The sequence below is a fragment of the Phyllostomus hastatus genome, unplaced genomic scaffold (assembly GCF_019186645.2).
Source record: "Phyllostomus hastatus isolate PE091 unplaced genomic scaffold, TTU_PhHast_1.1 phas_scaffold_78, whole genome shotgun sequence".
Lineage (NCBI taxonomy): Eukaryota > Metazoa > Chordata > Mammalia > Chiroptera > Phyllostomidae > Phyllostomus > Phyllostomus hastatus.
Window position 1 is genome coordinate 104985400 of NW_025334041.1, and position 27491 is coordinate 105012890.

General features: G+C 46.0%; 1 protein-coding gene across 5 annotated transcripts in view; it reads left to right on the plus strand.

Moving 5' to 3' along the window:
- MCFD2 (multiple coagulation factor deficiency 2, ER cargo receptor complex subunit) overlaps positions 1-26572 on the plus strand; it is a 30048-nt gene extending 3476 nt beyond the window's left edge. Inside the window, exons 1-5 of one of the 5 annotated variants that reach the window (XM_045828875.1) lie at positions 14652-14738; positions 17299-17363; positions 20764-20924; positions 21665-21824; positions 25042-26572. In XM_045828875.1, coding sequence (XP_045684831.1) covers positions 20776-20924; positions 21665-21824; positions 25042-25173 — 441 coding nt within the window. In that variant the 5' untranslated portion in view covers positions 14652-14738; positions 17299-17363; positions 20764-20775 and the 3' untranslated portion in view covers positions 25174-26572. Of the gene's footprint in view, positions 1-7607; positions 7661-14639; positions 14780-17298; positions 17364-20763; positions 20925-21664; positions 21825-25041 lie in introns of those variants that run through there. The other 4 variants (XM_045828877.1, XM_045828878.1, XM_045828876.1 and 1 more) reach the window with 4 other exon arrangements.
- Positions 26573-27491: the final 919 nt, after the last annotated feature.

Genomic DNA, 27491 nt, shown 5'->3' on the forward strand with positions numbered 1-27491 from the left:
AGGCCTTAAAGAGTCTTTGATAATGACTTTCAGCTAAGAATGAAATCAGAACTTAAGAATTACCACCGGAGGTTTTCTCTGTGTGGAAGGAAGTTTACCTTAAAGATGTAAGTGAAATTTGGTGTATCTGGCTGGCCAGGAGAGGAGAGTAGGTCAAAGGGAGAGATGGGGCAGCAGGGAAGGGCAGCATAGGATTATTACCAAAAAGCACTTGGTGTTCTATTGTCCACCACCCAATAGGCAGACCTCTGAGGCAGAGGTTTGGTGATGAAGGGAAGGGGTCATTTATTCAGAAGCTACATAATTTTAACAGAGTGGCAGGTTTCTGCCTTAGAGCCCATTCCCTTGAAAACCCCAAAGAAAAACAACCTTGCCACCCTTTGCCAGCCCAGACCAGTCCTAGGTTGTGCCCTGAGTTCCTTCTCCCAATTAAAAATACTGTCCTTGGGAAATGCAGGCGGCTGCATCATAATCATCCAGGCATTTTAGCTGGCTCCCAGTCACAGTCTGGCTTCAGGCGCCTTTTGGAGTCTGTGCAGTGCTGGCGACCTATCCACTGCACACTGCCCTTTCTTCCCCGCGCTGCCTACTGACCTAGCACCTGCCCCGCCCCTCTGGCCATAGGCCGGCCAGTGCGTCCATGTGCCTGGCAGAGCTGGATCATGCAGCACAGTGCCAGTCACCCAGGATGCTGCCAGGCCAGACCACGCAGTCTCTGGGGCCCACTGGCCTGGGAATGCTTGGGACCCAACTGGGTGAGCGAGGGGAAGCAGAAGGGCAAGCCTCCGGGTGCCCTCCATTTGAAAGGCTGGGCCCCAAATCCCACGCACTGCAGCAGCATCTAAATTCTCAGCCGCTCCAGGCTAGCATCCATCATGCTCATCAGCTTGCGCAGCGTTTCTGCCCCTCCTTTTGTTACCATGTTAATCTCCACCCTACACAGGTGTTGTGACCATTCCAGCCTGCACCTGCTCTGTGCAAGCTTCCTCCTGCTGTATCACAAGCTGCTCTAGTTTCTTCACCCTTACCCGGGGGTATGGAAATCTATCATGTGCCAGCTGCGATTTCAGTCCTGTGGACTCCAGTACTTCCCGATTCACTTTGAGGTTCCCTCCCCTCTGCCCAGTGGTCTGGCCAGATGTCCCCTGTAACAGGGCAGGGAAGACGATAGCAGGTTTGAGCTATGATTTATGGGGTGCACAGGACAGGTAGTTTCATGTTCATATTTGGTTTTTTGTTTTTTGGTTTTGCTTTGGCTGAGGAATCTGTTAAGGAAATAATTTTGAAATCCAATTTCTTTTGGATGCTTTCTTACCTAATAAAAAAAATAAAGATCATTGGAATTTAGAAATTGTGTTCTCTTTTCGTTCTAGTCACTTCTCAAGTAAATAGCTTTCTTCTGTCAAAAACTCCTTGTAGTGGCCACTATAATTCTAAATTGTCATTGGTGAGTTGATGCTATTGAGAAAGGTAAGTGCACAAGTTTGGGCCACACAGCATAAATACATGTAAGAAGCAGAGGTTGGGCCCCAGAAGTCATGGACTGAGGTTCATACTGAGTCTGGGAATGGTCGGTTGAGAGTTACTTATGCCTCTTGTGGCTCAGGGCCCCCCAGCCTCACAGTTAGGCCTTATCCAGCCACGTTCTGCTGAATTTGCAGTTCCAAGCAGATGGAGGGTGTCAAGAGATTGCTGCTGAATCAAACTCACAGGCAAAACAAGTCTGCAGAAAGTTCTCATAACGCTTTGAGAGTGGCCTGAGACAAACTTTGTCTCTAAGGACAGCTTAGGGATGGACTTATTGGCACCCACCTGTCCTCTTCGCTACAAAGTCTGCTTTTCTAGACACAGCACAACACGTGACCAGGTTGGACACTGACGAGCAGTAGCCTTGTTCATAATAAGGAAGGTATCCACTGAGGAGAAAAGCCTTTCAAGTATGGCCAGATAATCAAAGGATTCTTAAGAGGTGTTCCTCGTTGCTAGGAGACAAAATAGACTGAATGTTTGGGAAATCAATAAAAAGAAAGATTAACAAAAGAAATCGGACCTTGGGCCTAAAGCCACAGGCTTCCTCACCAGTGTGGTCTGAAAGACCCGTCACAGGGGCAAACTGTTTCTAAGTCCGGGGTCTTGTACCAAAGAGGTGAGGTGGTCTCATGTGGATCTCAATGGTGCTCAATGATTAAAGACTGGCCCCCTGAAAATATGGAAACAGTTTCGTGATGATGCAAAGCCAAGTTTGTTCCCATCACACAGAGGGAGAACAGTACTCAGTGGAACCATAACAGCATCTGGAATGGGGGAACAAAACTGGGAAATTTATGAATTGCTGGGTCTGTTTTATTGTGGCTCTTCCAGTGATGGGGCATGTTTAGAACTGGGCAGGAAGCATGAACGATAGTTGAGGACTGCTGAGCAGGGTGAGGTGATAGTTTTAAAAAGTCTTAGAGAATAAAGATGTGATCTATTGAAAAGTTGAAAAGTTCATTTACATAGTTTCTTCTTGAAATGTCTGCAAAAGACAGAAATTAGTTACAACTTGTCCCAGCCTGGGCAAGAGTTTCCTGCAATAGTAAATTCATGTTAGCATCAACAGTAAACTGTTTGGGTGTAGATGGGTTTGGCTCTTCCTGTGCACTGACCCAGAGATGTATTATGGGTGCTATTACAACATCCCCTTGCTCCCATCCAATCTCTTTCATCTGTCCTGGTGATCACAGTGGCCATGGCCAGGGGGCCACCCAGCAGTGGAGTCAGCCTGGTGAGATGTCTTCCCCACCTTCCACTCCAGCCTCCTCTCTCATACTATTGTATTTGCCATTTGGGGTGTCCCAGAGCCGTGTTCCCAATAGGAACCTTAAAGACCCTAAATTTGGCCCTAGCTGGTGTGGCTCAGTGGATTGAGTGCTGGCCTGCGAAGCAAGGGGTCACTGGTTTGATTCCCAGTCAGAGCACATGCCTGGGTTGCAGGCCAGGTCCCCCTGGTTGGGGTCCACAAGAGGCAACCACACACTGATGTTTCTCTTCCTCTCTTTCTCCTGCCCTTCCCCTCTCTAAAAATAAATAAATTAAATGTTTTTTAAAAATTCCTAAATTTGAATATGACTTAAGCCTTTATTCATCATCAAGAGTCCTCTTTCATCCACGCTCATCAGCAGTGTGACGTGAGCAGAGTGACAACTGCCTTCCCAAACTTCTGTAGTCACACGGCCCACAATCCTTACATTCAGAATCAACTTTCACATGTCACCGTGATTATTGGCTCATCGCATTTCTGGCCATGAGGTCTCATGTCTTTGTGGTCTCATCTCATTGTCAATATGGAGGACTGGCTGGCAGCATGGTCATTCTTTCCCTGTAACGGCTGCCAGAACTGGGGGTCATTAGGTAAGGGACAAAGCCCTACAAAGGCTAGCTTCAAAACCATAAGTTCTTTGTGCTTGTGCATAGTAGATAGTAATTACTCATTATGTTGATTTTAGAATCCTAGGATGTTAAAGGTTTTCCCAGGCCAGGAACATGAGAGCCCTGGGTGACCCATCCTCACCCACCCACTCTTCCTGGTTCCGATACCAGCACCTCCTTCCATGCACTGACCTCCCTCCCATCATCCCACTTCCTTCTGTCCCCTGGGGCCCCAGGTGACTCCTGCTTCTCCTTGGTGGCTTCTGTGTCATCTTGCAGGACTGCTGCAATGGTCCTTTCCCACAAGAGGGGGCCCACGCTTCCTGTCTGCCTTGGCCAGTACTGGTTCTCTGCCCAGATTGCTGCCTTTCTGGGGGAGAGAAGACAGCCCAATGCACCAGCACTCAGAGCTCACTGAGGCTGGTCTGATTTTAAGCTCCCCCCTCAACTCCTAAGGCCATCTGAGTGTCTGCCCTTCAGTGATGATAGCAGATTTAGGCCTGAAACAATGGCTTTGTTCCATATGCTTTTCGAATCATTTCTTTTTCTTTCCTATCTTTTAAGAAACACTTTTTGGAGAGAAAAACACAAAGGAAAGTATGTAAAACATAACTAATATAAAGAAGGGAGAGGAAAATAATGCTGCTTGCTTTACACAGGGACCTCTGCCCCATGGAGGCGCTGCTGGCTTCCTCCTACCGCTGGGGCTGCAGTCTCGGAGCTGCGGCGGCGGCCCTGCTTGACTCGCCCGCAGCTGCGCAATCCACTGCAGGACTGCAGCGCCTTCCGCTCCGCTGCAGGCCCACACTCATCCCATGCGTGGTACCCAGCAGTTACGCAGATGTTGTCTATGTCCATCCCGTGAGCAGGTATAGGGAGTAGATGCTTCTGATAGACCCGTCTGGATTGGGCTTTCCAAACCACTCAGAACATCGGAGGAAAGGTTCTGATTATGAAGGCCAAAGGGTTTGTGAGATATGCAGCAAGTTTCCATGGACGTTGTAAGACAGGACAGACTACACGAGAGTGTTTTACAATAAATTCTCTTCTTAAACTTGCATGGGGAAGGGTTGTTTATTAAAATCTTGGCAATTCTGGTAATAAACCTCTAAGATAGCATCTAAAATGGACCTGCTTTGTCCTCCTCGTCCCCTGCTGTGCCTCCAAGCGCTAGTAGCTGAGCCATCAGTCAGTACAGACAGGTTCATCTAAACATTCTGGATGGTTCTTCCAGAAAGATTATTGTCTATCATTCAAACATTTACCCTCTTCTGAAAAAGAATGCTCTGCCCAAAGAAGTCCCTTTTCAGTTTCATGTGTTCCTTTTCTCATGCCTAGAGTGGTCCTTGAAGTGTACCATAGACCTGGGAACTCTTATCCTAACCACTTCTGAAGAATAAGTGAATCGATCGATGACTTACACAGGGGGTTTGAACTAATACTTGGAGTAAACACCGTGGCTGGAAAAACACCAGAATGAGTAACTACCTCTGTTCATGCAGTGGCTATGACACTGAAGACTGAGGTATTGATTGAAGTTTTGTAAATCAAATCCCACCAGAAAGGCAGAAATGATCATCATAGAAAATGCCCTCTCTAAGGAGAGGCTTTCATAATGTGAACAGCAGACTGGAGCCTACAGATTATTGTGTTTGTTTAGCTAATGGCCTCTGTGTGTTTCAGTCTCGTGACTGGAAGCACAGGTGCTCCCGCTCATTTCTCGCCTGCTGGGTGAGGCCTCCCCGAGCCACCCGGGTCTTACAATTCCTGTTCTCTCATCTCTGTGCCCAGTTTCAACACTCTCCATGTCCTACAGCTCAGCTCTTTTCAATATTCAATTCCTGCAATGTTTTTGGAAAAGAGATATAATACTCAATATATTTAAAAATGCTTCTCTTGCTGCTTCCCTTCTTTTCTCTATTCCTATCACTGTGATCTTTGGTGTATTTATAATAATAAGAATTTCAGGTATAGGTCAACAGGTGTCACTGTGAAAAATAAAATTAAAAAATCTTGCCATTCTTTTAAAATTGATCAGCTGATTCATTTACTCATCTACCCCTTCATTTATTGTTATTAAAACTGTTAGATGTTGAGTGAAGAAGAGAAAATAATGATTAATGTTACTTAGAGAAGAACAGATTGTAATATTGGGAATTTGAGGGGAGAGAAGTCACCTTATAGGTGATATAATCAAGTTAATTTATCCTGAGCAGGCATGTGTCAACATTTTACTAAAAAACAAGTACAGTGCCCTGAACTGACCTGCACTTAAAAAAAATACTGCAAACTGAATAGAAGTCGCCCAGATTCCTAAAGGCCAGTTCACGGAAGGATCGATTAGTTCAATGTCCAAGCTACCCCAATTTGCCAAATGTGCAATTTACCAAAAACTTAGAGTACTCTTGAAAATATCCCGTGACTATTAAGGTATTTTTAAATGAATATCACATGGAATATTTTTATTCAAGATATTCTTCCAGATATTATTCTCTGATATTCTAATTCAAAACATTCCTATTTAATATATTCTGGAATATGTCTTTCTTCATGAATATGAATATGTTCCATAAATATATTTATTTCTGTTTCTTTCAAAACAGCTTAAAACGATGGTAAAAATAAGTCAAGCTTTCTATTAATTAAAAAAGTAAGCTCATAAGAAAGTAGGGAAAATCCTCAGTGGTCAGAAAATTAAGGGAGCGCTAAGTTAGGAGATGGGAGAGGGGGTGTTGGATGAGCTGATACTGGGCTTCCTTGGGGTTTACTGGTCTCGGGGCCCACAGACTTTGAGTTTTAATGGACACATAGCAACAGGAGAAGAGCCGTCATGTTAACAAGAATAAGGAGATAGACTTGATACTTTCACATGAAGTTGGAACTCAAAGAGTCACACCCTGGGTGAGAGTATGAACCAGAAACAAAACCTGCAGAGACGCACCAGGAAATAGTAAAACTGTATCTCATGGCCTAGCATCTTTTTTTGCCTAGCATCTTGATTGGGGGCAAAAAAATGTCCCTGAGAAGTTGTAATTAGAGTCCGCCCATATTCCGGTCTAGAGTCCAACTGTATGCTACCTATAGAAACCCAGAATGCACAAGTTGAAAAATTAAAATGGATATTAAACAGATAGTAAACAGATAGTAAAATCTCTTTGAAGGAATGTACCTTCCACCTGGACCGCACAGGATTCCCGTAGACAAAGCCCCACTCAAGATGAGGTTATCATCTACGATTATAAAATGCAGGAGGGAAAAACCACTGTGGGGAATCACTGAGGGAAGTGGTACAGACTGGGCCTAACACCATAACATCGGCCCAGCATGAACACTCCATAGCTAAAACCTCCTCCTCGTGGTTGGGAGAGTGTGTCCGTAACTGATATTGTTTCCCGTGCTCACCCGGCCAGCCTGTTCGACAGCCCAGGTCCCACACGAGACCCTTTGCTAGAAAGTCCACCAGCTTCTTACCCACCCAAATATCAAACTAAAAAAATCCCCAAACTCACTGTTCTCAGTGTCTTTAGTGTTTTCTTCTCTTTTGTAAATCCCTTTTTGTTGACAACAGTCTAAGGACTATTTTCTTTATTTTTGTTTAATTTTTTAAAAAAGATTTTATTTATTTATTTTTAGAGAGGAAAGGGAGGGAGATAGAGCTCGAGAGAGAGAAACATCAATGTGCGGTTGCTGGGGGTTATGGCCTGCAACCCAGGCATGTACCCTGACTGGGAATCGAACCTGTGACACTTTGGTTCACAGCCCGCGCTCAATCCACTGAGCTACGCCAGCCAGGGCAGGACTATTTTCTTTAAAATAAGTGCGTGTATCATTTGCCTGCAGATAAATAAATGCCTAAGTTGTGCTCTGACAGAGTCAAAACAGTAGCCACGCAGCTTGACTAGACCATAACTGGGGATAATAGAATTACCCGACTATTTTTAAAAGCATGCTTAAAATAATTAGACTTATCCCTAAATATTTTATGTTTTTGGTTGCTATCATAATGGTATTTTAAATTTTTTATTTTCCACGTGTTCATTAATATATAGAAATACCATTGATTATTGTATATTAACCTGTAGCCTATGGCCTTGATAAATTTACTTAACAGTTTTAGTAGCGTTTTAGTAGTTTCTCTAGGATATTCTATGTGCGTGATCATGTCACCTGTGAATAAAGGCTGTTATTTTCCTTTCCAGTTTGTGTGCCTTTTACACCTTTTTCTGCAATGGCCTGAAGTTCCCACAGAACGGTGAGTGGGGGTGTGTTGAAGGCAGCTGTGCTTGCTTTGTTCTTGATGTTAGGGGGCAGGACTGTCTTCCTCTACAAGCACCTTTACTCTAGGTTTTTCATAGGTGCCCTTTGTCAGCCAGAGAGACTACTCTTCTATTCCTCCTTTGCAGAAAGTCTTGATTGTGGAATAGTATTGAATTTTGTTAAATGCCCTTTCCTCCCATATTTTAACATGATCATATAGCTTTTCTTGTGACCAAATATTTATTTCCCTATTTAAGTACTGAGGGAAAAGGACTTTGAACGTGAAGTTTTGTATACAGCCAAATTTTCATTTTGATGAGCAAGAGTAAGTAATAAAAGTATTCTCAGGCATGCAAAGCCTCAAATATTTGCCACAGTGAAAATACCTTTAAAGGAAGGGTTTAAGCAAGAGAAACAAATCCAGGAGCATCTTCAAGAGATATGGGATGTCAGGGTGATCAAATATTTTGATAAATTTATGGTTCTTTAAAAAATGAGACTGAAGAAAAGAAGAGAATATTTGTCCAAAATAACTAATGTCAAAATATGCAAATAAAAACATGACTGGAAGGAGAGGGAGACAAGAAGGATGTTAAGACATGTTACTGTATTTGACTTTCCAGGGACACAGTGTATGTAGGTAGGAGTTCACAAAATCAGCAGTCGTGGCACTTTTCATCAGGAGTGATAAGTTCTTTGCTAACAAAGATGGAAGAAGTGAAATCATTAAGTACAGGTGCTCATCATTTCCACCCCCCACCCCGTTTGCAGAATATCTGAATTTAGAACATCCCAGCAGAAGCCAAACTTCTTTTAGCACCTTTCACCCTTATCAGAAATATGAAGCCCTGGTCGGTGTAGCTCAGTGGATTGAGCGCAGGCTGCAAACCAAAGTGTCGCAGGTTCGATTCCCAGTCAGGGTACATGTCTGGGTTGCAGGCCATGACCCCCAGCAACCTCACATTGATGTTTCTCTCTCCCTCTCTTTCTCCCTCCCTTCCCTCTCTAAAAATAAATAAATAAAATCTTTTAAAAAAAAGAAATATGAATAAGGAAGACAGAAATACGAGGCCCTTCCTCAGTCCCTTGATTAAAGCAGATTTTACTGGACATTAGTATTTTGAATTGCCCCTTTTGGGGTTATCCTGAGCTTTTGAATGCCCCGAAGCAATGCATCTTAGTAGGATTCAAAATGTAAGGTCCCTTTAAAAGTGGGGAGGGAACATAATGGGGAAAGGGCGTACATGTTCTAAGGCAGGTCCTTGTCAGGCAGACCAATTTTAGCAGAGTGCCCATGAAAACAGAGGCTCTGAAAGTCTTCCGTGTGAAAGTCATTGCTGAAGCCGCCGTGCCTAGGCTCTTCTCGGAATGTCTCCCCGGACCCTCCGTGAATGGTGATGGGTCATTGTGGTGGGAAGGGGGATCACAGTGTGAGGCTGGCTGACTAGTTTTGATGACTTAAAACATGAGAGAGCTTTAAAGTGATAAATTTTAAAAAATCAACTCAGGATTTTAAATTCTTTGCTCAGGCCACAGTCAAAGCCTCTAAAAAATGCCTGAAAAAAATCTTTTCTCTTGGAGCTGCTGGACATAAGCAGCTAAAATCTAGAGGCCGTGTCTGATACTGTAGGAACCTGTATGATTACAATGCGATATGAATTTACAAACCCATCGTGTGTCTTATGAGAAAGCTGTGGCATGGACTAAGAACATATGGAACTTTGGGACTTAGAATGGGAGATTGTGGTGGATTGCAATTCACCGAGTACCTGGAATTCCTGAAACTGAGAGTCTCCCTTGCCAGTAGAAGCAGCCCCTTCCTTCCATCCTCTCATCTCTTGCTGGTGCCCTCTACTAGCTTAGCCAGCAGAAAGCCAGGTGACAGGGGAGACTAGGAGATGCCACCCACTGGGGTCAGCCCCCTCGTGAAGCAGAACACAATGGGGGAAGAGTGAGGAATGGCTCTGACGTCATATGGTCCCAGGACAGGATGCCGCTGTGCTTTCCGCACGTGCTACCAGTGTCTGGAGTCCCGCCATGGCCTCCGGTTGTCAGGTGGATCCACTTTGCATTCTCCTCACCACAGTCACCAGGTCTCCTCTGGGGGCTTTGCTCTCACACCTGGTCCCCGTGGAGGGCTGGGGAATTCTCGCCTGCTTTGCTGAACCATGCTGCGGATATAGGGACTCCTTGCGGGTGCTCTTAGGCCCATCTTTCCAGACATCACCCTCAGTATCGCTTTTCCTTGTTCACATCCCATATTGGGCCCCATGGGCTTGGAAAACACCCAAGGAACAGGGAGTCTCCGCCCTGGCTCAAACACAACCAAAGTCAGGAGCCCTTGAACCAGCTTGAGGTCATTTTGAAGGGGATTGTGGCCAAATGGTATCTGCCGGAGTGCCAGGGGAAACCAGGTAGTGGGAGAAGGCCAGCAGCCTTCTGAAAGAGGTGCTGCCCCTGTCAAGGGAACTGCAGGGAGGGCTCCAGCAGGGGGCCACAGGAAAGCACTGCGCATGAGTGAGTGAGCCAGCATCAGACATCGGTCAAATTCGGGGGTCAGGTCGGGGTGGAGGAGCCAACTTATCATCCCAGTCATGTCAGAACTTCCTACTCCCCTAACTGCTCTCCAGTGCGCCCACCCCCACCCCCATTCAAACCTGGTGTGGTCTTAACCAGCAGCTACCAGGAGGGAAAAGAGTTGGTGATTGAGAGAGAGGAACTTGTTTTTTATTAAGCAACTTTCCATTCTATTTTTTCCCTAGGCATATCCACGTATAACTTAGATACAAAAACTTTTCAAAATTCAAATTCAAGAAATGCACATTACCCATTGTATACAGTCAACTAATGATGCAGACGGCACCATTATAAATGAATGATCTCCAACTTCAACTGAGCCTTCAACTCAGGCCAGAGGGTCTTCTGTCTCCCCTGGGCAGCTCGCTTTCTCAGTTACACAATGAAGATTTCAAATGTTGACCCACTCAAGCTCCCTGCCGCTGCCCCAAACATGGCAGTCTCAGAAAGCTGTCATGCTTCCCAAATTTCAGGCTACCCCCCGCCCCCCCGGGCTTTATATCCACTCTCTTCTGCCTCCTCCATAACCTGATTCTTCCCATTTTGTCCACTTTGCTGTTTCTTCAGTCTCATTTTTGCTGGCTCTTTCCCAGAAGAATTTAAAACATATACAAGGCCCTCTACCTTAAAGACAACCCTCCCTGCCTCCTGTGTCCCCCTCGAGCTACTTTCCTGTCCCTTCACAGCTAGTGCTTGAAAGACTCATACACACCTGTCACACCCACTGTTTACCTACCAGCCACTCGTCACCCATTGCCATTCAGCTGGTGTTTAGTGCACCACATAAACTGTTCCCCAAGCCCCTGGTGACCTCACATTGATAAATTCAGCTCACATTTGAGTTCATATCTTGTTTGACTTCCTTATCACTCAGGAATGTTTTGAACTGCAAGTAACTGTTTTAGAGTGGCTTCAGCAAATAGTTCTCCCCCCTCCCCCCACACTGTAACAGGAGACCTGGAGGTAAGCAGTTGTTGGCGCCGCCATTCAGCAGCCCACAGCACTGGGGCTGCCTTTCTGAAATTCTCCCACTTCCCTTCGTGGTTGAGGATAACTCTGAGGTGATGCACACCCCATTCAGGGCTGGAAGAAGGGGAGAGGTCTGTACCAATCACTTGTCTCTTTTATCAGAAGAGCAAAAGATTTCCCAAGTTCCCCTGATGTCTCATTGCCCAGAATTGTGTCACGTGGACATCTAGCTGCAAAAAAAACATTAACGTTTTTTAGCCTTTATTGTGGAGATGTCGAAAGAGAAGGGGGTCGGAAATGGAACCTGGGCTACCACCAAGAGTTAGACTGTGTAAGTCTTCTGGGGGCTGACCTTTGCGTGCTCAGCTGCAGTTGAGGCGACTCAGAACAACAGCTGCAGGTGGAGAGAGGCCACCCATCGTCCATGTCTGCTACCTTGGGCCTCAATCTTAATTTCCTGATAAAGTTGCCTCCTGCCTGTCTCCACTTCCGGCTTCAGCTGGGGTATACAAAGAAAATCATTTTGTTTTCAACTCAGCAAGGTTCCAAGCTGTGGGACTCAGCCAATGCAGGTTGTAAGCCTTAGGTAAGGAGTTCTCTTACTAAGACCTTATTTAATCTCTGCTTTCAAGTCAGTTAGAACTCTCTAATCTAGATTTGCCACTTTCTCAAAGGACTTTGCTGAAAGCTACTTTTTAAAAAATTTACCAATATCCTGCATCATTCCTGAGATTTCTCCTACAATAAAACTTTGGCATGTGGCCAAATCCGGCAAGCGACAGCAGTTTGACAGCTTTACTACTGTTTAACGAGTTGACCACCAACTTTCCAGCATAGAATAGAGAATCTTCGCCACTGACTACCTGAACCCTTCGCTAGCCAATTCTACATTTTAGTGCATTTTCAGTGTCCTACTTGTTACCAAATGATTTGCCTATTAAAAATGTGTTCAGCTACAAGTTATAGAATCCTGACCTATAAATGACTTAAACAAATATATCATCTCACTTATGGACTAGACTGGGGCAAGATAGGAAGCGGGGAGGTCAGTTAGGACATTTTCATAGTAATCTAGGTGGCAGATGGTTTGTTGGATGTCATTTATATCTCAACAGAGCTCAGGGAGAGTGTGTGTGTGTGTGTGTATGGGTTGGGGGGATAACTCCTAGCATTTTGGCTTAAACAACTAAAAAGACAGCAGTGACATTCACCTATATGGACAAAACAGGTATATGTTTGGGGACGAAATTTAGTATTTCAGGGACCAAGTCAAGTTTGTGATGCCAGTTAGACCTTCATGTGCAGATATCAAGTAGGCAGTTACTTAGAGGAGTTGGGACTTACAGGCAGAGATCATCACGAGAGATATAAATTTTGGAGTCATCTTCTTAGAAATGGCACCTAAAACCATAGGACTAGATGCAATCACATAAGGAGAGTGGGTAGGTAGAGAAGAGAAGGCAAGTCAGGATAGACCCTGGGTGCTTTGACACTTGTAGGTTGAGCAGAAGATGAGAAGTCAGTGAAAAGAATCCAGAAAAGAATAGCCAGTGAGGTAGGAGGGTACTGTTTGAGAACACATGAGAAGAAAGTGTGTCAAAGTGGGAGTGACTGGCTGTGATGAATAGTACTGAGAGGGCAAGTGCAGAGAAGGAGAAGGTACCACCGGATTTGCATGCAGATTGCAGTTTCAGCAGTGTGGTGGGGAAGAAACTAGAGGGCAAGGTTACATGACAACAGGAATGGTTTATTAGAGAGGGAGCACTGGGTGATGCAGGAGAGGGAAGAGGATAAGATCCACAGAAATAGAGACACTGGTACCAGATACTGAGCTTTTTGTTTCTGTTGTCATTGTTTTTTGTCTTGTTTTCTCTATTTTGTATTTATTTTTCTTTTTTCCTCTTTTGACACTGAGCTTCTTGGAGAAAGAGACCATGTCTTATTTGTATTTGTATCTCTAGTAACTCCTAGTACAGCAATTTTCAGCTGGTGTGCTGCAAGAATTTTTAAAACATGCAAAACCTGACTGTTTTAGTCAGGGGCACTGACCTCTTTTCTCCTCGATTACTAAACTTTCAAAAATGACAACAGTCAACACAATACTAGCTATATGGTGTGAATGAATCAAAATTATACCTATTTTTTTGTCAGATCAGCAACAAATCTATTTTTTAGAGTGCTGTAGAAGTTTAGTAATTAGTTCATGGGTGCCATGAGATGAAGAAGGTTGAAAATAGCTGTCCTTGTACATAGGGGGTACTCAAGAAATGTTACTGAATTACTGAACAAATGAGCAAACGGAAGAATAGGTGGATGGCAGATGCAGAGCTGGAAAATGAATTGTATCAAACCAACTCAAACTTCCGAGTAAGGAAAGGAGAGGGGGTCCTGGATTAATAGGGTTTCTTCAGGAGCTTTGGGGTCCTGGGACTTTTCTCTGGGATAGGATTAACAGATTTCAAACTCAGATGAAGGCAAGAAGGAACGAACCACTCTCCATGGCAGTTGCCTCCGCCAACTTGCAAGGAACTGATCCGCTAAAGCCAGTTGCAGGAAGGGTTCTGAGACCATCTACTTACTTAGCCACTTTCTTTCTTTCCTTTTCTCCCTTTCAGGACCCAGACTTTGATGAAAAAAATGATTACGTATCTTCCTAGAGACAAATGAGAAAAAAATTTTAATGGCACTTTCACATTAATTTACCTATCTGGTTAATAGATATTCATGGAATGACAGTTTTGTATGGTGGCAAAGGTATAAATAAGAGCAGGGTTATGCAGGGCTTATGTATTCGTTTCTTCTACTTATGGGTCTTTTTTTTAACTTCTATATCAATAGAAGTGCAAGCATTTCACGAAATGTACAGGTAACGTGGTGTTTGAACTGTCTTGGGGGGACTCCTATATGAGTGAATAGGTATTGCTCATGATGGCTCTTGTGGAATGGAGAAAGCAGAGTCTGGAAGTAGACCCATTTTGGAAACACAGGATTCAAGGCAGGCTCTGGCGTCTTTTAGCTCTTTCATTAGGAACGGAATTAGATTCCCATGATTTCTTTCCAATTTGCAGTTGGAGAAACTGCTGTGAAAGTGGAAATGGAGGCGGAGCTGGAAGGTAACTTTGGCGTCCGCCCCGCTCAGTTTTTGCCACTCTACCTCTCACGTGGGACAGCTTTCCTGGGAGTTTCCGAAGTTGCCTAGCAACCTTCCAGGCCCCCGGAGGTTCAGGTCAATCACCTCAGGCGCCAGCCGATTGTTGCCTTTGGAAGCAGAAATAAGAACTGCGTCTGCTCCTCCCTCTGGAGCCCGTTACACGTGGAATTACCGGAGCTGTACACACTGAGGGGCTCTGACCAGGGGCGGAGCCTCACGGCGCCAATGGGCGGGCAGAAGAAACAGCGCTTGCGCACAGCAGGTCTGGGGGGGGGGGGGGCGGGGCTGGGGTAAAAAGCTTTCTGAGGACGGGGGCTGGCGAGGTTCAGGCCGGAACATTTCGCGTCTGAGGAAACTGTAGTTGCGGGCTGCGAGGGTGAGTGAACCGGGGAGCATCCCAGGCGCGGGCCGCGGCTTGTGAGTCCCCTGACTCGACCCTGGGGGAGGAGGTTGATGGAGAGGCGCCCAAGGGTCCACAACAGGGCGGAATCCCAGTGTCTCTCTGGGGTCTCCGGGCCTCGGGCTCAGGTTGAGAGGCCTCTGTGGCCTAGGTGTGGGTCTCCGCCCCCGAGCCACCTCGGGAGCTTAGCTGGCTAGGAGCCGAGCCTCGGGTCGTTGGGGGCTTTGAAGCCAGAGGGGCCCGGCCGGGCAGATGTCTGCCCTCTTGAAGGACCGGCCGTGGGGCGTGACTCAGTCTGCTGTTGGTGTCCCCCACCCTCCGTCGCCATCGGCCCCTGGAGGAGACGACAGACTGGTCCTGTCTGGCCAGGAGAACCTGACTTGGCTGTGCCGGGGAAATGAGAAGGCGAGGGAAGCAGATTTCCTCTTGTATTTCCTATCCGGGCATGCACGCCATCCACCCAGTGCCCAAGCCAGAACCTCGGCGTCATTCCCTACCTCCTGTGCTCCTTTACCACCCATATGGAATCCATCACAAATCTCTCTCGGGTCCGCTTCTACACTGCCAGCCACTGCTCTAGCTAGTTCAGGCGACCGTCATTTCTTTTTTGGACTACCCCAGTCGACTCCTGACTGATCCCATGTATGCCTTGTTGATTTCCCTGTAATTTTGTACTGGGAAGCCAGAGTGATGGTCCTAAAGCACAGATCTGATCATGTTCTTCTTCCCTCTCTGACCTTCCAGTGGGTTCTCATTGCTCTTCCAAGCTATCCAACAGAGCTTGCAAGCCCCTTCGTGGCCTGCTGTCTTTTTACTCTTAACTCATCAGTCTCCACTATAGTGTGTCTTCAACCGTATTGAACCCTTTTTAGCTCTGGGTTGGACCAAGTTCTTTCTAGGCTTAGGTGTCTGTTACAAGAGGTTCCCTCTGCCTCAGGTGCTGTCCTTTGGTTGAAAAAAAAAAATCAAATCCTTAACAAATTACTTCAGGTGTGGGTTGTGTGTCTTACTGGTCCACAGGCTGTAATCTGTGTGAGTGGAGTTTGTCACAGTCACAGTCCTACCTTTAACACCTTGTGCAGCACCAGGCTATGGGGAAAGATTATGTTATGCCCTGGCCAGTGTGGCTCAGTTGGTTGGAGCATTGTGCGGTGATGAAAGGGTAGCAGGTTCAATCCCCAGTCCAGGCGCCTCTGGGAGACAACCAGTCAGTGTTTCTCTCTCACACTGATGCTTCTCTCCCTTCCTCTCTTTCTCTAAAAGCAATGAAAAAAAATGTGGTCAGGTGAGGATTAAAAAAATAAGTAAATAAAAAATATGTTAGTTAAATGTGTAAAGGAAGCATGGCAGCTCCTTGGGCTCCCCGATCTGTTCTTTCAGAATCTGTTCTCAACCCCCGACCCATATGGAGGTTTGGCCTAGGAACTTGGTTATTTTCTCATCTTCAGTTCAGGCCCAGGGAAGTTTTAAGAGGGGAAGTACCGCTCAGAGTTTTTCTTTGGCATTGACTCTGAGTATGGGGTGTCTGGATGTCGGTGAGTGTGGCCGCTTTGAGTCTGAATTCTTAACTGAGGTTCCTTGGTGTGAGGGAAATGGTGCTAACAGCTGCTGTGGTCTGGGTGGGGGAAAGGCTGGCTCCAGACGGTTCTGTGCTGATAGGACCAACCACCTCATGGGAGGGACGGGTGGGCCAGGCCAAGTCACTGGTGGGAAGGCTCCAAGGAAAGTCACTTTTCCAGCTTTGGCCAGAACTTTTGTGATAGGGAACAACTCAGCCTGGGCCAAGACCCACTGCCCTGATTCAGACACGAACGTCAGCTGTCTGTAGGTCAGCTCGGCACTTTCTGATAACTTCTGTAGGGTAGAAAGTGATAGAACAGATAGGTTCCCAGCCCTCAGAGAGGGAGGAGAAGAGAAAAACAAAAGAAGAACAATGTGTGACGTGTATCTTAAGGCCAGATGAGCGTGAGAGGGTACAGACTGAGGGCCAAGGAGGGAACAACTGATCTAGGCTGGAAGAGCCCAGAGGTGGTATTTGAACGGGGCCTGGAAGGAAGAGGGACAGCAGACAGGTGGAGACAGGGGGAGCAAATGCCCTGGGACTGGAAGGGGACACTGGAGCTGCGAGGGGAGCCCTGTCGCAGTCCCAGCTCTGCGGGAGGCTCGCTGCTGCCCATGGTCTGGTGTGTTGTCCCCAGGACTGAGGCTTCTTGTGCAGAATGTCTCAAAGTGTGGGTTGTATTCTGAGGTCTCCTTCAGAAACCTCTCCTCCTTCAGGTTTTCTCTGACCTAACCTTTACATATTCTCAAAGAAGGCCAGTGAGGTCAGGAACTCCTGGGGTTTACTCGTGGCTGTTTGCTCATGGCCTTGGGCGAAGTGGTTGGACTGTGGATGATGCAACTTGTTCAAAGGGGTGACGGGAACTGCTTATGTTTCTTTCTGAATGTGACTGTTTAAAGTGTTAGGTAGCAGTGGATTCCCTGTGTTCATTGCCACTCTGTTCATACATTTGGTTTCTGTTGTGTTCTAATACAGACACACCTCGGAGATATCACGGGTTTGGTTCCTGACCACCACAATAAAGCAAATTTTGCAATCAAGTGAGTCTTATGAATTTTTTGGCTTCCCGGTGCATATAATAGTTATGCGTACACTATACTGGTACTCTTTTAAGTGTGCAAAGTGCAAAAACATGTCTAAGAAACTGTACAGTCCTTAATTAAAAACACTTTATTGCTAAAAAATGCTAAACATCATTTGAGCCCTCAGAGAGTTGTAATCTTTTTGCTGGTGGCGGGTCTTGCCTCCATGTTGAGGAGAAACAGGAAAGAGAAGCACAATAAAACGAGGTATACCTGTAAGTTAGACACCTGCCGCAGCCAGCCTGAGTGGGACATGCTCGGCATCGGTGGTTCTCGGCCTTTGCTCTGCCTCCCTTGGAGAAGGGATCATTTGGACCCATAGTTATTGCACTACCAATCACTTGGTTACTTTTCAGTGTTGTTTGGATAGAATCCTTGCCCCACTCCCCACCCCCAATTTAATGTACTAAGTTTCCAACCGTGTACTTACAGGAAATGGTACCATGGGTTTAGTGATATCTTAGCTCAACTATCTGATAGATATCTCAAAAAAAAGTTGTATGCTCAATTAATTAGATTGACATCCAAACTTGGCAGCATGTATGTGTGAAAGTGGGGCTCCCCACGTCCCCCAGGGACCATGGCACACGGTCTAAGGACTGTGCTTGGTAACCTCCGTGCCTGGCACTGTCTGATGCTAGGAATGTAGATGCAGCGCCCACCCTCACGGCGCCCAGTCCAGCGAGGAGCACTGATGGTAGTCAGTCAGGCATTGTTCAAGATCAAGTTCACAGCTGTTGTCGGCAAAGGACAGGCCCCTTCTGAAGGGAAGCACTCAGGAGCACATGGGAAGGACAGCTAAGTCAGACTTGGAATTAAAGAAGGCGTGCTGGAGAAAGAGGCCTCTGAGCCATATGAGCCTAAAGGGCTTGGGAGGAACTGGCTTCTCTCTCTGATCCCTCTGGGGCCAGAACTCTAACAAGCCGTCCTGTTCTGTTCCGGCCTGTGCGGCCTGTGCTGTCGCTGCCGAGAGTAACTTGAAACCTTGTTTTCAGGTACCAGGCACAGTGGCAGTGGCCTCATCAGAGTCTGGATACTTTTAAAGTGAATTATTCTTAACAGACTTTTGCAGCCTGTTCTTTTTGTTTGATATAAACCATATATATCGAACATCTTTTCCTATTTTTAATTCTGACAGATTGCATTAGGATATCCCTCTTCAGTAGCAAGACTAGGTGCTGCTTTTTCACCCTAAACGTCGTGCATCCTACTGACTGTCCCCTTGGAGGAGGCATGGGAGGTTATACTGACAGGCAAAGTGGGTTTGGGAAAGTTCCCTAAATCTCAGGAAAAGGTGGCGTTTTCTAGGTTCCTGCCCCTTAGGATGGGTGGGGGCTGCCACACGTCCACTTCCCAGCCCAGGAGCTGGGAGTGTCGGAGCAGGGCTCCATGTGTAGCACATGTAAGGGCACGGCCAGTGCAGTATGCTTTCTTGTTACTGCTGTAGGTTTGGGGCTGTGGCTGCAGTTGCCCCTTAGAACTCATGGCCCTTGTCATCCAGCAGAATCTGCACTGCTGCCTTTGGGGCAGTGAGTGTGGAAGTCGGGGCTTCTCTCTGTGTTGGTGTGCAGGTCTCCGGGCTGTCCTTCCCCTCCCTTCTTGGAGCCAGTCCATAAGCCCCAGAAAGGACCGGGGCTTTCAGTTTAACAAACAGTTGTTAGTTAGTCAAGCCCTGCCCGATTCTTGGCAGGAAATACTGATGGGAACAAAGCGCTCCTGGCCTCAGGGAGCTTGCTTGTGGCTGACTGTGTTTTCCTGTTGTTGACCACAGGTGCAGGTCTCACCAAACCTGGGAGTGTTTGATGGAATCCTAATTTCTTTTTTATCTTTTTTAGTGTATTTGCTTTTAGAGCAAGGGGCAGGAAGGGAGAAACAGAGGGAAAGAAACATCAACGTGTGACAGAAACATTAATGGGTTGGCCCCAACCAACCTGGGACCTGGCCCACAACCCAGGCATGTGCCCTGACTGGGAATCGAACCAGCAGCCTTTAGGTTTGCAGGCCAGTGCTCAATCCACTGAGCCACACCAGTCAGGGCAGAATCCTAATTTCTGTGTACCTCTCCTTTCCAATGCTCTTTCACGGTGGTTAAGTTACTGTCCTTTGTCACAGGCCTGTAATGAAAGAAGAGCTTAATGTCATCTTCTCTGTGATGGCCTTGAACTTACCTCATTCCTTCCACCAACTAAATTGAAGACTTTTTCTGTATTTGCTTCTGTGTTTTCTGTATTTGCTTCTGTATTTGCTCCACTAAATACCTTCCCTGTTGCCAGATGAGCCATTCTGAAAACGAGCTCTGACCTCATCATCCATTCAGGAATCCTCAGTGGCTCCCCATTAGCCTCAGGATACTTCCGCCCTCTTGGCTTACCACGCAAAGTCACGTGCAGTACTGCTTGGTCAGCCTCTGCAGCCTGTTGTCCACTGTTCTGCCTACGTCACAGCCTCTGGCTTCCAGGCCAACCAAACCCCTTGGAGTTTCTTTCCCACACGTCTGCACCTGCCACTCTGCTCACACCCTTCCCTTGGCCCTTTAATCCCTGCACGCCCACAGCACACTTGTCCATCCAGGCCCAGCTGAAGTGTCCCCATGTCTGCCAGCCTTCTCCGATTTTCCCTCACCCAGAGGAAATTTCTTTTTTTAAAAAATTACTTTATTGTTGTCCAATTACAGGTGTCTGCATTCCTCCCCCCACTCCAGTCAAACCCACTTCCTTCCCTTGCTCCCACCCTCTGAAATTTCTTTCTGTGAACTCAGAGGGTTTATCTGTCTTTAGTACAATTCACTTTCTACCTTTATTAGCACTCCCAGTAGGAAGTATTTCTCTCACCAGACAGTTTCTTCTTTAAAAAAAAAAAAAGATTTTATTTATTTATTTATAGAGAGACAGGAAGGGAGGGAGAAAGAGAGGGAGAGAAACACCAGTGTGGGGTTACCTCTCACATGCCCCTGATCAGGGACCTGGCCCACAACCCAGGCATGTGCCCTGACAGGGAATCAAACAGGCCACCCTTTGGTTCTCAGGCTGGCATCAATCCACCGAGCCACACCAGCCAGGGCCAGACTGTAAGTTTCTCATAGGCAGGAATGATCTTCACAGCCCTTGAAGCTGTCAGTGAGTTGCGTTCTGAAGCATTCTGAAGGTGCTTCAGGGAATGTCATGGACTCGCCCGATTGTGTGACGGGGCCCTCGAGTCTACTGGCCTAGTGGCAGAGCTGGCCTTGGAGCCAGATTAGCATGTTCTCTTCCCCGACCTTGCTCCTTCGTCAGATTTCTCAGGAGCACACTGCGTTGAGTCTTGTAAGAACTTTAGCTCTGGTGTTCTCAGCTTCCTCTTTTGTGTCCCCACCTCCCAGGTACTGGTGACCATGAGATCTCTGCGGCTGCTTAGAACCCCCTTCCTCTGGGGTCTGCTCTGGGCCTTTTGTGTCCCGGGCACCAGGGCCGAGGAGCCCAGGGTCGGCTCTTCCCATCCCGGCAGCGTGGGCCTGGACAAGAACACAGTGCACGACCAAGAGTACGTATTCAGCCAGGGCTATGGACCAGGGGTCTCCCCTTCCTCTGCAGCTGCAGCCAGCTTCCATGGTACCCTTAGTCTCTTTCCCTTCTATTTGTGCTCCTTGACATTTTCCAAGGATGAGATTTATTCCTTACAGCCACCCGTAAGTCAGCCACCCGTGTTCCTTTTGTTGTGATATCACCAGTGGGGGTCTTGAGGCCCCAGTGGGGTGCATGACTTACTTGCCTGAACCCATTCTGTCTCTCACTGCAGACAGCCAGACACGCATGCACGCACGCACGCACGCACACGCACAGCCACAGTGGTGGCAGCCAGGATGAACTATGGTTGCTTGACTCCGACAAGATTCTTTTTTTATTGGCGCATTCCAACATTGAATCATTTTTTGCAACTTCTGTCTTGGTCCATTTAGCCTCACATATTATACTGTTATTCTTGAATTGCTTAAAAAATATTTTTAAATTGATAGCCTCAAAAATATTATAACACCATTCTAGTAATAAAGAAAAAAAACACCCATAATCTTGCCAGCATAATAGAGGCAGTGTTTGGTTTTATTCCCTGTTCCTTTCATGGCCTTGCCTGTACCTGCCATCCTTGAATGTGGTCTGCCACCGTATCTGTTTGTGTTTGTTCAATGGGTGAATTTTCAGACCTTGAACTTTCAAGAGTCCTTAGGTTTCGGCATGACCCCACCGGCCCTGCCAGGTGGTCTGAGTCTCACTGTTGGTTTCCAGGCACATCATGGAACATCTAGAAGGCATCATCAACAAACCAGAGGCACAGATGTCCCCACAAGAACTGCAGCTCCATTATTTCAAAATGCATGACTATGACGGCAATAATTTGCTTGATGGCCTGGAACTCTCCACAGCCATCACTCATGTCCATAAAGAGGTAGGTGAGGCAGTGGTGCATGGGGTTGTGGCCCGGAAAGGTCTCCCTTTGGGACTTCAGTCCCCAGGCTTAGTGACCTGTGCTGTCCATGTGTACCAGTATTACTGCTTCTCCTTTTTCCACTCACCACTCTGTCCTGTCTCTTATCCTATTGAGTGGTCCTTCTCGAAGAGGGTGACCTGCTGAGGCAGAAGCCCCAGGCCCTGTGTCTTTAACAAGTGCCATAGGCATTTCTGCTGCACGCCAGAGTTTGCAAACCAGTGCCCAAAAGACAGACCATGTTCACAATGCAGAGCAAGAGAGAAATTTTGTTTGAGAAGAGTGGGAAGTCGGAAGCAAGGGACAGAGAGACTCAGCGATCATTGAAGGTGTGTACACTCCTGCACACAAAGCAGTTTATAAAGCACTTTCATAGGTTGGAGATCTCACTGGATCTTTGCAACAGCTTGTGAGTAGGCAGGGGCAAGCATTGTTATTACCTGATTTTGGAGGGGAGGAAACTGAATTTGAAATCTTATGTCTTCAGATAGAATGCCGGTCCTGCTCTGCCATGCTGCAGTGCAGAGAGAGGGGGAGAGGCAAAGTTGGTGAGGGGGATGGGATCACATCGGCTGCCCAGGAGAGGAGGTTTGGGCTTCCTTTGAAGGCATTGGGGAGCGCTGATGGCTCTGCACAGGAGAACGGCATGTTAGAACAGTGCTTCAGGAAGCTCTGTGCCGTGGGAGGCCGACAGATGGACGTGAGGGGAGTCTGGCATCAGGGAGAAGAATGGATTCAGGGTCCTGGCAGGTGGGCGTGGTGGTGGCTGTAGGAGAAGCAAGGGCGGGTATGGGAGAGGGGCCAGAGGAGGAATCGGCACGGGATGTGAACAGCGTTAGCTCAGCACTGGGCACAGGGAGCCCCTGGAACAGGAGAAGCACCTTCCCCTCAAAGATCCTAACTGGTTCTGCTGGTTGGCAGTCCTTCCTCCTCTGGGTCTGACTCCAAGATGTGGTCCAGAGTGGACTGCTTCTTACTTTCTCAGGGTAAATGGTGCCCAGAGTGTGAGCTCTTCTCTAGGACGGGTTTGTGGGTCACAGAATCTCTGCAACGCACAGTTCTGTGTGAGCCAGATCTGTCCTATGACGAACATGTATGACTTTGTAAATAGAAAAGGATGGAAAGTAATTTTTTTTCATTTTGTTAATGTTTTTTTAATATATTTTATTGATTATGCTATTACAGTTGTCCCATTTCCCCCCTTCACTCCCCTCCATCCTGTACACCCTCTCCCACCCACTTCCCCCCTTTAGTTCATGTCCATGTGTCATGCTTATAAGTTCTTCAGCTTCTACATTTTTCATACTATTCTTACCCTCCCCCTGTCTATTTCCTACCTACAGTCTATGCTACTTATTCTCTGTACCTTTTCCCCCTCTCTCCTCCTCCCACTCCCCTGTTGCTAACCCTCCATGTGATCTCCATTTCTGTGGTTCTGTTCCTGTTCTAGTTGTTTGCTTAGTTTCTTTTGGTTTTGCTTTAGGTGTGGTTGTTAATAATTGTGAGTTTGCTGTCCTTTTACTATACATGTTTTTTTTAATCTTCTTTTCTTAGATAAGTCCCTTTAACATTTCATAAAATAGGGGCTTGGTGATGATGAACTCCTTTAACTTGACCTTACCTGAGAAGCACTTTATCTGCCCTTCCATTCTAAATGAAAGCTTTGCTGTATAGAGTAATCTGGGATATAGGTCCTTGCCTTTCAGGACTTGGAATACTTCTTTCCAGCCCCTTCTTGCCTGTAAGATCTCTTTTGAAAAATCAGCTGATAGTCTGATGGGAACTGCTTTATAGGTGACTGTCTCCTTATCTCTTGCTGCTTCTAGGAACCTCTCCTTCATTTTTACCTTGGCTAATGTAGTTATGATGTGCCTTGGTGTGTTCCTTCTTGGGTCCAACTTCTTTGGGGCTCTCTGAGCTTCCTGGACTTTCTGGAAGTCCATTTTCTTTGCCAGAATGGGGAAGTTCTCTTTTATTATTTGTTCAAATACGTTTTCAATCTGTTGCTCTACCTCTTCCCCTTCCCCTTCTGGTATCCCTATAATTCGGATGTTGGAACATTTAAAGATGTCCTGGAGGTTCCTAAGCTTCTCCTCGTTTTTTTGAATTCTTATTTCTCCATTCTTTCCTGTTTGGTTGTTTCTTTCTTCCTTCTGGTCCACTCTATTGTTTTGAGTCACAGTTTCCTTCCCATCACTATTGGTTCTCTGTGCATTTTCCTTCATGTTTTTTATGGTAACCTGCATTTTTTCATCTAATTTGTGACCAAAATCAACCAATTCTGTGAGCTTCCTGATTACCAGTGTTTTGAACTGTTCATCTGATAGGTTAGCTATCTCTTGGTCACTCAAAAGGATGAATTTTGGGGCACTGATTTGTTCTTCTGTTTGAGCCATTTTTTTTTTCGGTCTGGTTGCTCCTGTTATGGTGAGGGGTGGAGCCTTAGGTGTTCACCAGGGCTGGACACCCCAGTCGCTAGATTGTGACGTTGTATGTGAGGGCAGGGTTGAGAGGGAACAATGGCGGTAGCTCCATTCTCGTGGGACCTCAGTCCCTTCCCTGGGATCCTGGGTTGCACGCTCTGCCCTGGTCCACAATCACTGCCTCACTGGGTCCACCAGCTGCCGCTTGTGTACTCAGGGTCCACCCGCTGCGATCTTGTGCGCCCCAGATGCCTTACATGCTCCCGGTTGCCTTATGCACCCAATTCTCCCTGTTCTCCAAGTCATGACCCGGGTGGGCTGCTCGTCTCTGCCTCTCCTCCTGGCCTGGATGAACGGGTCTACTTCAACTTCTTGGCTGTCTGACTTTCATTCAGATAAATTTTCTGTCAGTTCTGGGTGTTATTCTGCCTCTAAATTGTTGTTGTTCCAATCTTGGTAGTGTGTGGAGGTACAGTGCAACCACCTATGCCTCCATCTTGCCGGAAGTCCAGAAAGTAATTTTTAACATAAATGAGCAAGGGCCAACTTTGTATCTTTCTTTTAACCAGCAAATATAATTTCTAAACTGGATCATTATGAATTGACTCTATATCGGATATATGGTTTGTGGGTTCCTACAAGAAGCCACGTACTCACTGAAGGAGTTTTTGGACACGTATAAGCTTGGACATTTTTGAAATTTGCTGAGCACTTCCAATAAGATGCCAACTCATTGTCTAATTTGAATTTTGCAGGGAGGGGAAGAACAAGCACTACCAATGAGCGAAGAGGACCTGATTAACTTAATAGATGGTGTTTTGAGAGATGATGACAAGAACAATGACGGATACATCGACTATGCGGAATTTGCAAAGTCACTGCAGTAGATGTCTGACCATCTCCTAGTTACGATGCAAATGTGATCCATTGTAATGTGATTGGACACTTTCGATAACGCAGAATAACTCATTTCCAATACTGCTGAAGTATTTTGGTAAAAACATGTAGCAAATGTTACACTGGTGTGAGAAAGAGAAGTCGAGAGAAATAAAAGAGAAGCAAAATGGGACACGGTATAGTCCCCAAGTACTGTTCAGTCTCTTGTCGGACAGGGCTCAATTAAATCTTTTTAAGAATATTGGATAATCGGATAATTGGAGCTGAGTACTCAGGAACATGACTATAGAATATTGCTGGTCTCTTGGTTTTAATTCATGCTGTCTGAGAAGTAACACAGGCTTTGCCAAGTGGACACGCTTTTTAGTAACAGCAAAGGAATGGAATTACTGCCAAATGTTTCCCTCTGTGGGTCCTGTCTCTTCAGGTAAACGTGGTCAGTATTCTGTAGAGTTCCCCAGGCTTAAATGATTACTTGCTTTGGGCGAGTGAGTATTGATTAAGGTATTTCAAATTCAAAGCATAACACAGACGTCAGCTATTGAGTTCAGCTCGCCATTGAATGTGTGTCTTCCGGCACTCTGGATGTGATACATCACTGACCTAAGTGATTGCCTCTTCTCAGTCTTTCAATATTTTATCATCAAACTACTGCCATATTCTAATACTTTATTTCTTTTATGTCTTCTTCAACCTGGGAGAGACCTTGAATTTAAAAGCATTCTCTAATCCATAGCAAATGTTTTAGCTTTCTTAATATTTGTATTTAAATCTGTTTTTAGGGTGTTTTTTTGTTTGTTTTGTTTTTTTTTTTTGCAGTTTAGAAACTTAGGAATTACCAGGGTTTATCCCTTCTGCTCGATGCAATGGGGGTAAAACCTACCAGCCACTGCCTTAGCTAACCTGGAAACTGAAAAGATCATTCACCAAGCACAGTGATTAATCTGAGTCAAGTGCTAATTAGAGGGAATATTGTGCAAATGACCTCTTCTAACCTAAATATGTGAATTCTTTCAGATCGGAAAAGATTAGAAAAGAAGCCTAAAAAGTCTTTAACAGTGTGAAATCTCAGTAATAGTTTAGAATAACAAGGAGCAGCAAACTGTCACTTGGTTTATTGGATGTGATAGACATGCTACGGTAGAAAATCTTGAAATGATGATTGAATGGAGAAAAGAACTGCATAAAATTTGTATGATGTATAGAGATTTATTTTATTAAAGTATTCTTATAAGAAAACATATGTATTTGTAAAAATGGTTTCCTGTGTCAAGTATTTGTGCATTTAGAGCTGAATTATAAACTATTCTTGTAAAATCTAGTTATTTTGAAAGATTTATATAATGAATTCTGGATATATGACCAATAAAACTGATGAAACAAGGTAAAGAGCCGTTGATTCTGTCCACGTGGGCTTCTCCCCCCACCTCATGAAAGCGTTGTTTTGTTAATAGAGATGCTTAATGGCCTGCTCTGTCACAGGTCCCGTGATCCTCCCTGGCTGTACTCTGTTCCTTTTGCAGAGATTGATTCCCAGTACTCAGTCACTTTACCCTTTTAGACATTTTTTTCCCCTGAATGATATCACTTTTTGGACCTTTCTTTTCTGGCCGAGTTTAGATTGTGACAGCATTTTCTGGCTTAGGAAAACAGAGTTTTCTCCTTGAGTCTGGTGATTGTTCTTTCTTTGCTAGAAAATTTAAATAGATAGCATTATTGCAAGCCTCCCAGGCCCAAGCAAAAAGTACAGTCTCCCCTGGTTTTTTGGAGATGACACTTTGTTTTCTGCCAGTTGAAAAGCAAGGAAGGGAGTTGCCATCGCCTTTCCCTCCCAGGATCCTTGGATCTTGCACTGGCCCTTCTTCATCCAGAGCTGCCCCTCTGGACTGATCTGATCTAGTGAGTGGGCTCACACTTGGAGGAACCTCATGCTGTCGGCAGCTGGGAAGGGAGTCAGGCAGCTGGGGAGGAAGAGAAGCAGATTCTTAGAAGGCAGAGTCGTTCCATTAGACAAGACGGATACCTCCTTCCTCCACAGCTGGCTGCCTTTGGTGATGGTTCCCCGCTGGCCTCTATGGTCCTGTTAGTCTGCTTTTCTTTTCTATAAAGTCTCCCTGGGAGCAAGGGGCCTGTGGCATTAGGGACACAGCATGATTAGTCATTTCTTTGATACCCCTTTATCTCCCCTCCCCTTCTTGAGGCCTTGGCTTTTTCATATCTCAACGGTCTTTCAGGATGCTCTAGAAACATCTCTGTACCTCAGTTTCCTTATCTCTAAAATGGAGATAAATATACCCAAAAGAGTCAG